The sequence below is a fragment of the Muscardinus avellanarius genome, assembly GCF_963383645.1.
Source record: "Muscardinus avellanarius genome assembly, chromosome: 4".
Lineage (NCBI taxonomy): Eukaryota > Metazoa > Chordata > Mammalia > Rodentia > Gliridae > Muscardinus > Muscardinus avellanarius.
Genome location: NC_137789.1, coordinates 136,815,883 through 136,828,566, shown reverse-complemented (window position 1 = coordinate 136,828,566; position 12,684 = coordinate 136,815,883). Strand labels below are relative to the sequence as shown.

The 12,684-nt window shown below is 40.1% G+C and overlaps 1 protein-coding gene across 1 annotated transcript in view; it reads left to right on the top strand.

Annotated features, from left to right (window-relative positions):
• The window catches only part of CFAP43 (cilia and flagella associated protein 43), a gene marked incomplete at its 5' end in the record, with an annotated part of 103,662 nt that overhangs the window by 67,280 nt on the left and 23,698 nt on the right, over positions 1-12,684 (top strand). The window contains 5 exons of the mRNA XM_080694860.1: positions 5,152-5,277; positions 6,562-6,666; positions 7,950-8,066; positions 8,951-9,184; positions 10,991-11,197. Of these exons, the coding sequence (XP_080550986.1) occupies positions 5,152-5,277; positions 6,562-6,666; positions 7,950-8,066; positions 8,951-9,184; positions 10,991-11,197 (789 nt within the window). The remainder of the gene's footprint in view (positions 1-5,151; positions 5,278-6,561; positions 6,667-7,949; positions 8,067-8,950; positions 9,185-10,990; positions 11,198-12,684) is intronic.

Sequence of the window (12,684 nt, the reverse complement as noted above, 5' to 3'; positions counted from 1 at the left end):
TTAATCATTGCCTTTAAGTTAAACCATTCTCTAGTCCTATTGCTTATCCAATTTCTCAAAATTCTAGAACACTCTTCTCAATACAGTCAGATACTTGAAGTAGTCAGTCTGTCAGTGTTTTGTGGTTGTTGCTGTTGTGTTTGTTTTTTAATTTTTTGCAACTTCCCTTCTAGAACTTTCCATCTTCTAGCTTCACTCTAAGTGTCTTGCTTTCCCAGACCAGACACATGGCTGCTGTGCTAGGGCCTTTTTCTTGCCTATCTTCTTGGGAAATGCTCTTATCTGCTTCCTGAATCCCTATTTCCTGCATCCTGTATGCTTTTCTTTGTTTTCTTGGCCTGCATCTTCCAGTAGCTTCCTCAGGACTGTTGTGGAGTTCCATGCTTGGAACATTCTTTAGAATACAGCTGTGCCTCTTGGATGCCATTCATATGTAATCCAGTGTGAGTGGTGTCCAACTTACAATTGTACAATGTTTTCACTCTATTCTTGAGAAAGGGTGCAGAAGAGGTTTATTTAGGGGGATTTGGTGACTCTCTCTCTCTCTCTCTCTCTCTCTCTCTCTCTCTCTCTCATACTGAGGATTGAACTCAAGGGGCATTCTACTTCCGAGCTAGACCTCCAACCCTATTTTTTTTTTTAATTTTGAAACAGGTCTAAGTTATTGACTTTATCTAAGTTACTGAGCCTAGCCTTGAACCTGCTATCTTCCTGTCTCAGCCTCCCAAGCATTAGATTACAGGTGTGCACCACCATACTGAGGTAAAATTTTGTCTTTCTTAAAATGTCTTTATCTTACTCTTACCTTTATTTAATGGTCTGTGTAAGTGTACACAGAACCTCAGAATTGAAGGTTGCTTCATTGTCTCCTGACTTAGTGTTTGCTTTAGAGAATCTAGTACCTTTCTGATTCCAATTGTGTGTGCATATGTGTATTTCTGGGGATTGAACCCAGGGGCATTCTACCTCTGAGTTATACCCCAGGCCTTATTTTACTTCTTATTTGGAAACAGGGTCTCAATAAGTTGCTGAAAGCCTTACTAAGTTGCTGAGGCTGGCTTCAAATCTGTGATCTCCGGTCTCAACCTTCTAATACTAAAATAAAAAATAGGGCTGAGGCCGGGCGTGGTGGCGCACGCTTGTAATCCCCGCGCTTGGGAGGCGGAGACAGGAGGATCGCGCAGGTTCGAAGCCAGCCGTGCTGGCGTAAGAGACCCTGTTTCAAAAAATATAAAATAGGTCTGGGAGTGTAGCCCGGAGGAAGAAGGGCTTCCAGGAACCCCAGTACCACCAAAAAAAAAAAAAAAAAAAATAGGGCTGAGGTATAGCTCAGAAGCAGAATGCCCCAGGGTTCAATCCCCAGTACCAATAAATAAATAAATCCCCTCTCCAATTCTCCCATTTGAATATGTCATCTGTTTCCTACCAGGATTCTACATTTATTCCTCTTTCATGTGTTAGACATTGGTCAGTCCTTTTTAGTCAAAAAACTTTATCTTTCAGTTCAAAGAAATGCTCTTAAAGTATTGCTTTGGTAGTTTCCACCTCTTTACTTTTATTTTCCTGGTTACTAATGAAGTCCAGTATCTTTGCAAAACTCTCTGTGAAGTCTCTGTGCATATCCTTTGCTCATTTTGTTACTGGGCTTGTTGATCTTTTTCTTCTTGATTGTGGGAGTTCTTTATTTTTATTTTGAATTTATATTTATTTATGATAATTAGGGCTGTGGTGACAAACTTGAAAAAATATGGCATAGAGATGAGAAGTTGATTTCATTCTCATGTAAGAGTCGGAGCGGGGGCAGGTTCAGGTTGGCAGCTATTCTGTCCCATAGAGTCATTCGGAGACCCGGGATGCTAGTGACCCTGCCATCTTCAGCACGTGGCTTCTGAGGTTGCCTTGCTCCATCTCATCCCGGTCAGGTGTTAAGGGAAAAGAACACAGGGGTGTGTATGGAGTAAATCTGGAGGTAGTCCTTATTATTAGGTTGGACTGCATAAAATTGCTATTTTATATAATCTAACCCACATATATTTTCTACAAAAATATATAATTCTGCTGGGCGTGGTGGTGCACACTTGTAACCCCAGTACTTGAGAGGCTGAGACAGGAGGATTGCATGCTCATGGCCAGCCTCAGCTACTTAGTGAGGCCCCCCCTCAACTTAGTGAGACCTTGTTTCAAAATAAATAATAAGAAATAGGGCTGAGGGTGTAGCTCAGAGGTAGAAAGCCCCTGGGTTCAACCCCCAGTTCTGTAAAATATATATGTATATTATTTTATATGTATTATGTAAAATACATATTTATATACTACATAAATACATATATTTATTATATTAAATACGTTATAAATGTATAACATATATTTATATAATATGTATCCTTAAATTTTATTTTATTGGTGTACTATAGTCTCACATCATAATGTGGATCATGTTGACAATGGCAGATATTCACACAGTACTTGGTGCCCTTCTCCCTCCCCTTTTTCCTCCCTCCCAATACTGAGTGTCTAGGTTAGCTATGTTATATTCATATGTATACACATATTTGAATGTAGCTTTTCCATTAATAAACCTCAGCCTTCTTCCTCCCCTACCCTTTCTTCCTGGCTTTGCTGATATTTCCCCTCCATTATATGGAGTCCCTCTGGTATCCCCAATGCTCCCTAGCTTAAGCATATTAGAGAAAACATATGTCCCTTCTCTCTCTGTACTTGGCTGATCTCACTTAACATAATGTTCTCCAGGTCTTTTCATCTTCTTGCTAATGACATGATTTTGTTCTTCTTAATAGCTGAGTATAATGCCATTGTGTGTATTTCCCATAATTTTGCAATCCATACATCTGTTGATGGAGACCTATGTTGGTTCCATATTTTGGCTATTATGAGTTGTGCTGCTATGAACATGGGTATGCATATGTTACTGTAGTTCTCTGATTTCAATCCTTTGGAAAGATACCCAGGAGTGGTATAGCAGGATCATATGGTGGGTCCATTCCCAGTTTGCTAAGGAATCTCCACACTGATCTCCATAGTGGCTGAACTACTTTGCACTCCCACCAACAGTGTAGGAGTTCCTCTTTCCCCACATCCTCGCCAGCATTTGTTGTTATTTGACTTCTTTATGTTGCCACTGTGATTGGGGTTAGATGGAATCTCAGTGTAGTTTTGATTTGCATCTCCCTGGTGGCTAATGAAGTTGAACATTTTTTCATGTATCTATTAGCCATTTGTATCTCTTCTTTTGTGAAATGTCTGTTCAATTCAGTTGCCCATTTCTTAATTGGGTTGTTTTGCTAGTATATAGTCTTCTGAGCTCTATATAATATGTATTATATGAAATATATATATATATATGGTTCTGAGTTAGGATAGAAGAAATAAAAGGAGACAGAAAGGAGACATAATGGAGAAGGATATACAGTTTTAACTGAAAGTTCTGCAGACTTTTCTAGGCCTTTCACTCCCCAAGCCAATCTCTTTCCCAGCCTCATCATGCCCAAATTTCTAGGAAATCTATGTCTTAAAATTAATAAAAAATTCACTTAATTATGACAATTATCTTGTGCAGTGTTAAGTAACTTCCCAATAATAATTTAAGCAAGAGAGATATGCTATCGTAGGAAACCTATAACTTAGGGGACTTTTCAGCATTATCTATTGATCAGAGACCATGTCACCCTAAGGATCCTAAGACTGACCAACCCCCATAAACCTTGTTGTGATCACCAGAAAAATGTCATCCTCACGTACCTTCCCATGCCCACCCCTCACCAAGCTGCCTTATAATAGGGGAGCCAGGAACTCCGAGAACACATCACTCTTTTGGAGATGGCCCACGTCTCCCTTAAATGTCTGTATCCCTGCTTTCCTAAATAAATCCCTGAGTCTCTATTGACACGCGCTGACAGTCTTTGCCTTCACGTATGTCAAGGAGCCCCACTGGTCCTGAGTGGAGCTCCCCGATCTCTCTGGGAACTCTTCAGGATCCTCTTTGAGAGAATCTCTTCCCCCACGACAATCCAACCTACACCAAATGTTTTCTGTCTCATCTCTTAAATTTTATAATGTACACTTTTCAATGCAAGGTTCTAAGACTATGGCATGGTCCAAGCATATTGATCATTTTCTATTTAGCTTTTACTTTTCGTGTCTGACTTTAAAAGGCCTTCCTAAAGCTGGGTATGATAGTGCATGCCTATATCCCAGCTATTTGAGAGGCTAAGATAGGAGGATCCTTTGAACCCAGGAGTTCAGTGCTACCATGAACAATACAGTGAAACTATGTTTTGCTTTGTTTGTTTGTTTGTTTGTTTGTTTGTTTGTTTGTTTTAAACTTTCCAAAGTCTCTCACATATTTTCTTCTGTTACTCCTTAGTTACTTTCATAATTCATATTTGCAAATGGAATGAGGTTTAGATCTAACTTGATTTTTTTTCAAATAAAAATTCCATTTGCCCAAAGCTTGGTAATTGAATATGCCATCCTTTCTTCACTGATTTACAGTACCTCCTTGGTCAAACCCTGGAGTCCCAGGTATAAGGATTGTTTGTGGATTCTCTGTTTTGAGATAGATCTTTTCCTGAGCCAACACTAAACAATTTTAATTGTATAACTTTATAATATGATTTTATCTTAAGGGTAATTCTCCCTTTGCTCTTATTTTTAAGATTTTTTTTTTTTGGTGGTACTGGGGTTCCTGGAAGCCCTTCTACCTCCAGGCTACACTCCCAGACCTATTTTATATTTTTGAAACAGGGTCTCTTAAGCCAGCGCGCCTAGCTTTGAACCTGCACGATCCTCCTGTCTCCGCCTCCCAAGCGCAGGGATTACAAGCGTGCGCCACCATGCCCGGCTAAGAATTTTTTACTTTTTAATGCACATTTACTTTTCCATTTGAATTTAAAATCAGCTGATTTTAAGTGAAGATCTTACATAATTTTGGTGCTTTTGTTATTAGATGAATGAATTTTAAGGACCAAACCTTAAAACTCAGCCTACAAACTCATCTTTTATTCAGTAGCACATTTGGATGAATAGAACATCTATTTTATTGATTGCTATCTAAAGAGACTAAGAAAATTATCTCTAGCTTTAAAGTTAAATTCTTTACTTATCATTCTTTTCTATTATTTCAAAATGCAGGTTCTGAATATGATGGAAGAAAATGAAAAGGTAGATAATATCGCAAAATTAGACCAACAGGAATTTGGCCTGGACCTTGAGGAACTGGAAAGGCTTCATGATGAAAGTGAAGAGGAGGTGGCAAAGGTTTGAACTCACTGAGTATAAGTACCACAAGGTTACAAGACAGACATAAAAGCTTGGTGTAGAGAAAGGCGCTTTCCATGTTGATTTGCTTCTTACTGTTAATTTTTCCTGAGCTCTGGGATTTTGAAGAGACTTCAGCCTTGGGTTGGGCGGGATACTGATCCAGAAGAGAAGCATGTTAGTAGATAGCACCATGAACCCAGCTGGCTTTCCGCATATTGAGGGTGGAGCACTAGTCTCTGGGAAGAGACCAGCCAGGGATTGGGAGCCTAAAGAAACTAGGCTACAAGGAGCCCCAGCCAGGATCTCAACAAGAGGGAAAAGACCAAAGCCCAGGAATAACCATCTGGATGTGGTCGTGGGGACCAATGTAGGAGTCGGCCAAGTAGCCTTCACAATGGGAAGAGGAGGGTAGAATAGACTGGCGCTCTGGCAACTTCTGACAACAGATACACCAAAATAGCTGTATTAGCCATGAATCCAGTGGATCAGAACAAGAAAGAAATGAAATGCAAATTAAACTGTCATTTGATTAGACAGTTAATAGAATAAATAAACAGATAACAAAAATACATTCTGACATCTGGGAACTATTATTAACAAGTTTGCTAATATATCTGTTAACAAAGTAAAATGCAAGAAGGGTCTGGAGAGGATCCTAAGGCCTAAGGATTACTGGGTTTCACTTTTATACCCGATCTTTTGGCCAACTCTATTAGAATAGGACTACCTAATTACTGATATATTAAGTGATGTGAACAGATAAGACTAACTGAAGTAATATGCATCTTTTTAAATGGAAAAGAATATTGAGTTATTCTTTATATTGTGGACATAAGCAAAAGGGAAGTTACGTATAGTAAAGACCCCCAGACAGAGGTCACAAACTGGCACTTCAAATATGTGTTGGCAAGAATTAAGCCAGCATTTAGATCTCTGAGAGTTTCACATACAAATATGAATTTCAAACTTCTCTGATGAAACAGGGAGGCTTGGCTCAGGGGTCAGTTCTCAGTCCCCTACGCCCATGTGTGTGACCTGGCCACTCTCACAGGTGTTTGTGTTGACATCCAGAATCTCAGCCTCCAGACATAAAGTTCAGGAAATGTTCTCAAAGCCACCAGACATTCAGCTCAGTGGAGGGTAGCTCAAAGTGTCAGGGAAAGACCTCAACAGGTCCCACTAAGTGTGTAGCACTAACTAGGTAGTGAGTTTACAACCAGGTGACTTTCTGTAAGAGGCACATTTTAATTTTAACTTTTCCCTTCCCCTGTGTGCTTCAAGATCAGAAAGGATGTAGAGATGCACAACCTCGCCAAGAGATATTTGACTGAGCTTATCAAAGAGGAATGCTGGACCTCCATGGCTGTAAAAGGCCGTGCTCTTAAGGTAAAGGACATAACCCCAGGTACAGAACCTGGGCTGATAAGAATTTTCATGGTAAGTCTTGGCATAAAATTGGCCAGGCATGGTGGCACATGTCTGTAATCTTAAATGTTAGCACTTGGGAAGCTGAGGCAGGAGGATCGCAAGACTGAAGTCAGCATGAACAACGTAGTGAGATCTCATGTCAAAATGTAAAAATGACTGGGGATATAATCCAGTGGTAGAGTGCCCTGGGTTTAATCTAACACCCTCCCCACAAACACATACACGCACCCCTCACTCACAGCATAAATTTTTTAAAAAAATTTTAAACCCATACATACCAAAACATTTAAAGCACACCCTGCCTCTTTCTACATTGAATTCCACCTGCTTGTGCTATTTTCTCTTAATTTATTCTTCCCTCTACTAAGTCTCTATGCACTTCCAAGCTAACACATCTGAAGGTTGGCCTTAGTGCCCTTTCTTTCTAACCTCTGCAAACTCCCAGTCTTCAGATTCTAATAACTGTCTACTCTAAAAGGCCACCTCAAGGTATAAAATAAAATAAAATGCCACCTCACCAAGTCCCACACACATCCAAAATATCACTCACATTTACACCTCTGCCTGCCTTTGCATTTTCTAAGGAGCTGTTTTAATTTTATTCTCTGCAGGGTGACCAAAAGCCCAGGTTTGTGTCTGTGATTCTACATTACCTAACTATTCACACACCTTTATCACTTTCATTTATCATACATGAGAGCACGGATATGTACACACACACACACACACACACACACACACACACACACATTTAGATAATGAAGTAGCACTCTACATTTATGTGGTATTTTTGTTCTAGAACAGGGTTTCCCAAGAGTGGCATGTTGAGGTCTAGACAGTTTGTTATGGGCTGTACTATTCATTGAAGGGTATTTATCAACATCCACTGCCTCTATCTAGTAGACAGTAGCATCCCATACCCTCAGTGACTATAAAAAAAAAACATGTCTCCAAATATTTCCAGAGGTCTGGGGGAGGGGAAGGAAGGTGGACAAAACTGTTCTTATCTTAGAACCCTTGTTATACAAATAAATCCTTTGCAAAAGCACAGTATTTTGTATACTCCGTTTATATTGATACCAATGGCAACATACCATTTTATATTTAAAAAGCTTTTCATTATCAATTTTACTCACTGTATAATATCCCATGAGTTCATTTTAATCAGAGAACACATCCTCCACATAACCCCAATCAATTGTACTGAAAATGGTTTTATTTCCTTTTGCTTTTTCCCCAAGTGCTTTCACATCCCATATGTGGTTGAGAACTTCCCCATGAAAGAGCGCACAGCCAAAGAGCTGAAGGAACTGGAGAGAGTTTTGCAGCAGAAGAATATTGAAGCGGAGTGTCTTAAAGTACTATTTTAAATATATGTGTTTTATATAAGTGATGTGATTTATTTTAGGGACTCCTTCATACAGATTTGAGTCGGGCTACAATTTAAGATAGGTCTACATAATGTTTATATTTAAATTTTTATTTTTTCCTAATTTGTACAGATATTCTAATGAATTATAGGAACCAACTCCATACAATAAATTGAGGAGCCTATATCCTATACAACATTACGGGCTAGCCCTCCAGTATGAGGAGATGCTTTAAAAAAATAAGAGTTGGGGTTTTGTTCTTTCTCGTTCCGAGATTGTCTCTGTCCACACTATCCTTTTACACTAGCCACTTAACACTAAAGATTGTGCTGTGAGATAATTAAGCAAAGAGGAAGCTGAAGCTAGGTGTGGTGGTGCACGCTTATAATTTCAGCATTCAGAAGGCGGAGACTGAAGGATCACGGTTCGCGGACAGCCTCAGCTACCCAGTGAGGCCCTCCGTAACTTAATGAGACCCTTTTTCAGAATAAAGAATAAAAAATAGGGGGGAGGGGCATAGCTCTGAGGTCGAATGCCTCTGGGTTCCATCCCCAGACCCACAAAATGAAAAAAAAAAAAAAGAAAAAAAGATGAAGTTGAATCTGCTTTGATGGAATTGTGGTTTTCCTAAAGAAATCCTAATTTTTGTCTTGTTTTAGCAATAATATCTGCCAAGCCAGTAAAAACTACTGGCCCTTCGATGTAGCATTGTTTTTATCAGAATTTTACATCTATTCTTCCTGAAACAGAAGATGAAAGCATACTTCAATTTTTTTTTCTTTTAACAATTTTTTTTTTATTTGTCACACAATTGCCCTTTGGAGAATTCTTATTATCGCCTAACTTTCATGTCATCTTCTCCCTCTATTTAGCTACGAAAGGAAATTGTAGAGGTTCAGTCTACAATAACCTTGGTTAAAAAGCATCATGAAGAGGATGATGAAGAAGAAGATGATGAAGAAGATAAGATAGTAAAACATACCAACTTGCCCAATTACCTGCTTGGGAGTCTGAGTACTGATTTCGGGGTAGATACCTCTTTGTTGTCAAGCCAATTGGAACTTCATTCCAGAGAAGAGAAAGTCAACCAAATTATATTACTCAAAGTGGGTGAATTTTCTTTTATCCTTACAAATCTCTGAAACTCCCCATAGGGTGTCTTCCAAGGGCTCACTTTGAAACTAATGCCAATCAGATGATATCTTTAAACTACACAGAGAAATAGACAGATGGCTCCCATCCATGTCCTATATAAGTTTTGTCTTCTAGAGACAGAACTTGTATACAAGAGTTGCTTCCAATTGGTTTCTGAAGAATCCTCTACATTGGTTGACATTGTACAATTAAGATTGAAGTATGCTTTCAATTTTCTGTTTCAGATAGATCTAAGCTGTTCTGCTTAGATCTTTAGTCACCTGGAAGAAACTCTTAAATTCCATCTTCTCAGTTACTTAGATGTCAATTAGAATCTCCTTGTAAGGGCAAGACAAAATTGTTTATCTATCTGCTTAACCTGGGGAAATACAGTTTTCCAAGATCTCTGTAAACTCTGGTGTTCAGAAAGAAGTCCTCTGGCTCTCAGGCCCTTCTCCTTATTTTACACCAAAAAGTCAGTCTCAGAACACATCTGTCTATAGAGAAGACCCTACTGAAGGGCTGTTTTGTTTTGTTATGGTACTAGTGATTGAACCCAGGAGCATTATACCTGTGAGCTATGCCTCCAACCCTATTTTTATTTTTTAATTTGAAATAGGGTCTCACTATGTTGCAGAGGGCTTCACTAAGTTGCTGAGGGTAGCCTTGAACTTGCAATCTTTTGGTCTCAGCCTCCTAAGTATTAGGATAACAAATGTGTGCTGCCATGCCTGGCTTACCAAAAGCTTTTAAAAATGCAATGACTGATATTATACATAGTTTAAAAATTAATGTTATCTGTTTCTGTTCTTAAAAGTCCTTCACCCATATCTGCAACTTGAGTTCTAGCCTCCTGCCATATTGCTCAGCTTTTACTTCCTATTCACTTCTTCTTCCCCTCCAACCCTTGAAATCCCTGTTCTTTTACCCTCACAATGGTTTAGTTATTTTTTTGATGCTTAGCTTCTGCTGACCCATACCCCAAGGGATTACCTTCTTGTTGCCCTATTAAGGTGTTTCCTACAAGAAGGTGATTTTATCCCAAGAGAAACTCGGGTTCTGGTGTTAAGGTCATTTTCCACCCTATTTTAATGGTTTCCTCTTTAGTAGGAGAGATACACAGACTAAATTCTGACAGTAATATAATGGCCACTTTGAGCTGAGCCATTAGCAATAGTGGAGACAATCCGCTTGGATTCACTGCCATCTTAGGTATTGGCTGATCCAGCTTGCTAGCTTGGGTTCTCCTCCTACCTGAGAAAGACCTGACCCTATAGAGAAAGAATACTGCATACTTCCCTCCAAAAGTCTCCAGGCATACTCTATGAGCCATCTCTTCCTCTCTCCCTCTGCCCAACAATGCTCTGAAGAAGAGATGCTTTCCAACTTAAATACTACACGTTGTTTTATATTTTCTGATGGATTTTTTTTTAGAACATGCACAAAAGTGGAGAGAATTCCTCAATGAGCCTCTAAGTTCCCATCAGCCACTTCAGCATTTTATCATCTGTCATCATACCTGCACATTGAATTACCATTTGTATTCCAGGAAGCACTTAATGCCACACGTTGCTGTTGCCTTAATCTTACTGTGGTTGAATGCCACTGTAGGTTACTGAGCCAAGAAATGACTCAATATAAACAGTAGCCAGGAAGATTAGTTTCCCTTCTTAAGACAATTTCTGGACTGGCTTGGAAAGGACAGTGAATCTGTGGGATCATGTGGCCAGTAAAGAAATGAGATGTGATGTGTTCTCAGTAACATATCGGTATTGCAGGATATCATTTACAAGGTAAAAACTGCTTTCAATCGTGAGTTTGCCGTTGCATATAAACAAAAAGAGTTTGAAATTGCACGCGTAACGGAAAGAAATGTTCGAATTCAAGAAATTATTTCAGATCTGGAATTGGGAGAAACAGTCTGGCAACCAGTATTTGAAGACTGCGAGAAGCCAGAAAGAACCCTGATTGTGGAAGATTATGAGGTACCAGCGAGCCGTATTATCTCTTCCCTCTTTGTCCAGAGATCTCCCCCCAGTTCCCATTTCCTTCATCTTCTTGTTTACACTACTAATATAACTGCATTAGGCGGCACTCTTGATTATAGGCAACAAACACAGGCGATGTCGATGTCGCCACAGCGATAGTGAGGATTTCTTTTATGAATCCAGGGAAGACTTGGAGATGGAGCGTGGGAAAAAGCAGGAAGCAAAGGCTAGAACTTTGTGGGAGTTTGGAGCCCTTGTTCTTTGTCCCTTAGCTTCTCTCTGCATTTCTGCCTCCTCTAGCAATGTCTACTTTATGCCCACCGCTCGAGAAATCAGCGGGTCCAAACTGAAATCTCTTGGTTCCAGTTCGGGGTTTGCCAGAGAAGGGGTTCAGTGCATGAGCTCTGAGGGGTGCGGCCACGCTATGGGAATGAGGCCGATGGAGTTTCAGTAATTATTCAAGGTCACTGGGGCAGTACATGCCAAGGAAAGGGGGCTGTAGATAGCTTCTTAAAGTATTAGCATGAAGGCAGTTGTGTGTGTGGGGGGGGTGATACCTAAGGAAAACAAGACTTGGCCATATTTCATTTTTCAAAAGCAAAATTTTAAAAAGTAAGAGACTACTCACAATTCTTGTTCACCTGAAACCAACTTAATTACTTTGGAGCATGAGCTAATAGTGATATTCAGAAGTAACATTCTCACAATCCCTGTTAGATGCCAGGCACCGTTCTAAGTGCCTCATGTAGGTGGGGATGTGTTTACAATTGCACAGCCTTTTAACATAGATGCCAATGTCCCCCTCCATCATGCTGGGGCCCCCAGCTAAGCACAAGGAAGTCAAGTGGTAAGGGACAGATACAGTCCCCAAGACCACCCTCCCCTCAGTGACCCATCTCCGCCAGTCACGGCCTGCCTTGGAAGCTGGCTACATTGCTTAACACGTGAGCTTCGGAAATCTTTTAATCCAAATCCTAACAAAAGGACATTGTTCTAATCTCATCTCCCCATGTATTTAAGAGCATCATTTCTCCCTAACCACCTGCCATGGGACCTGAGATCTGGAGCAGAGTGACAACAAAGACCTCACCTTGCCACTCTAAAGGGCCCTGCTCGGGATCACTCTGCACATGCAGAGTTCACCCCCCCATCACCATCACCATCACCATCACCATCACCATCACCATCACCACGCCTGCTTGCTTTCTGGCCCTACTTTCCTGCTCACTGTTCTTTAGCTGTCCCAAGCTCTTAACCTCTCAGGACCCCCGTCCTTCAGGACTTGACTCACGTGACATCTCTTTGCCCTTCCCTTTCCCTGAACCAAATCACCTCTTATAATCTCTTAGGTGATGAGAGCTGAAAGTAAAGATCTATCCTTCTAAATCTCTCATTTTAGACCTCATCTTCATTTCAGAATAGGAGATTGGTTACAGAATCTAATACCATTTAATCTCCTCCCAATGTGTGGAAGGAAAGTCTGG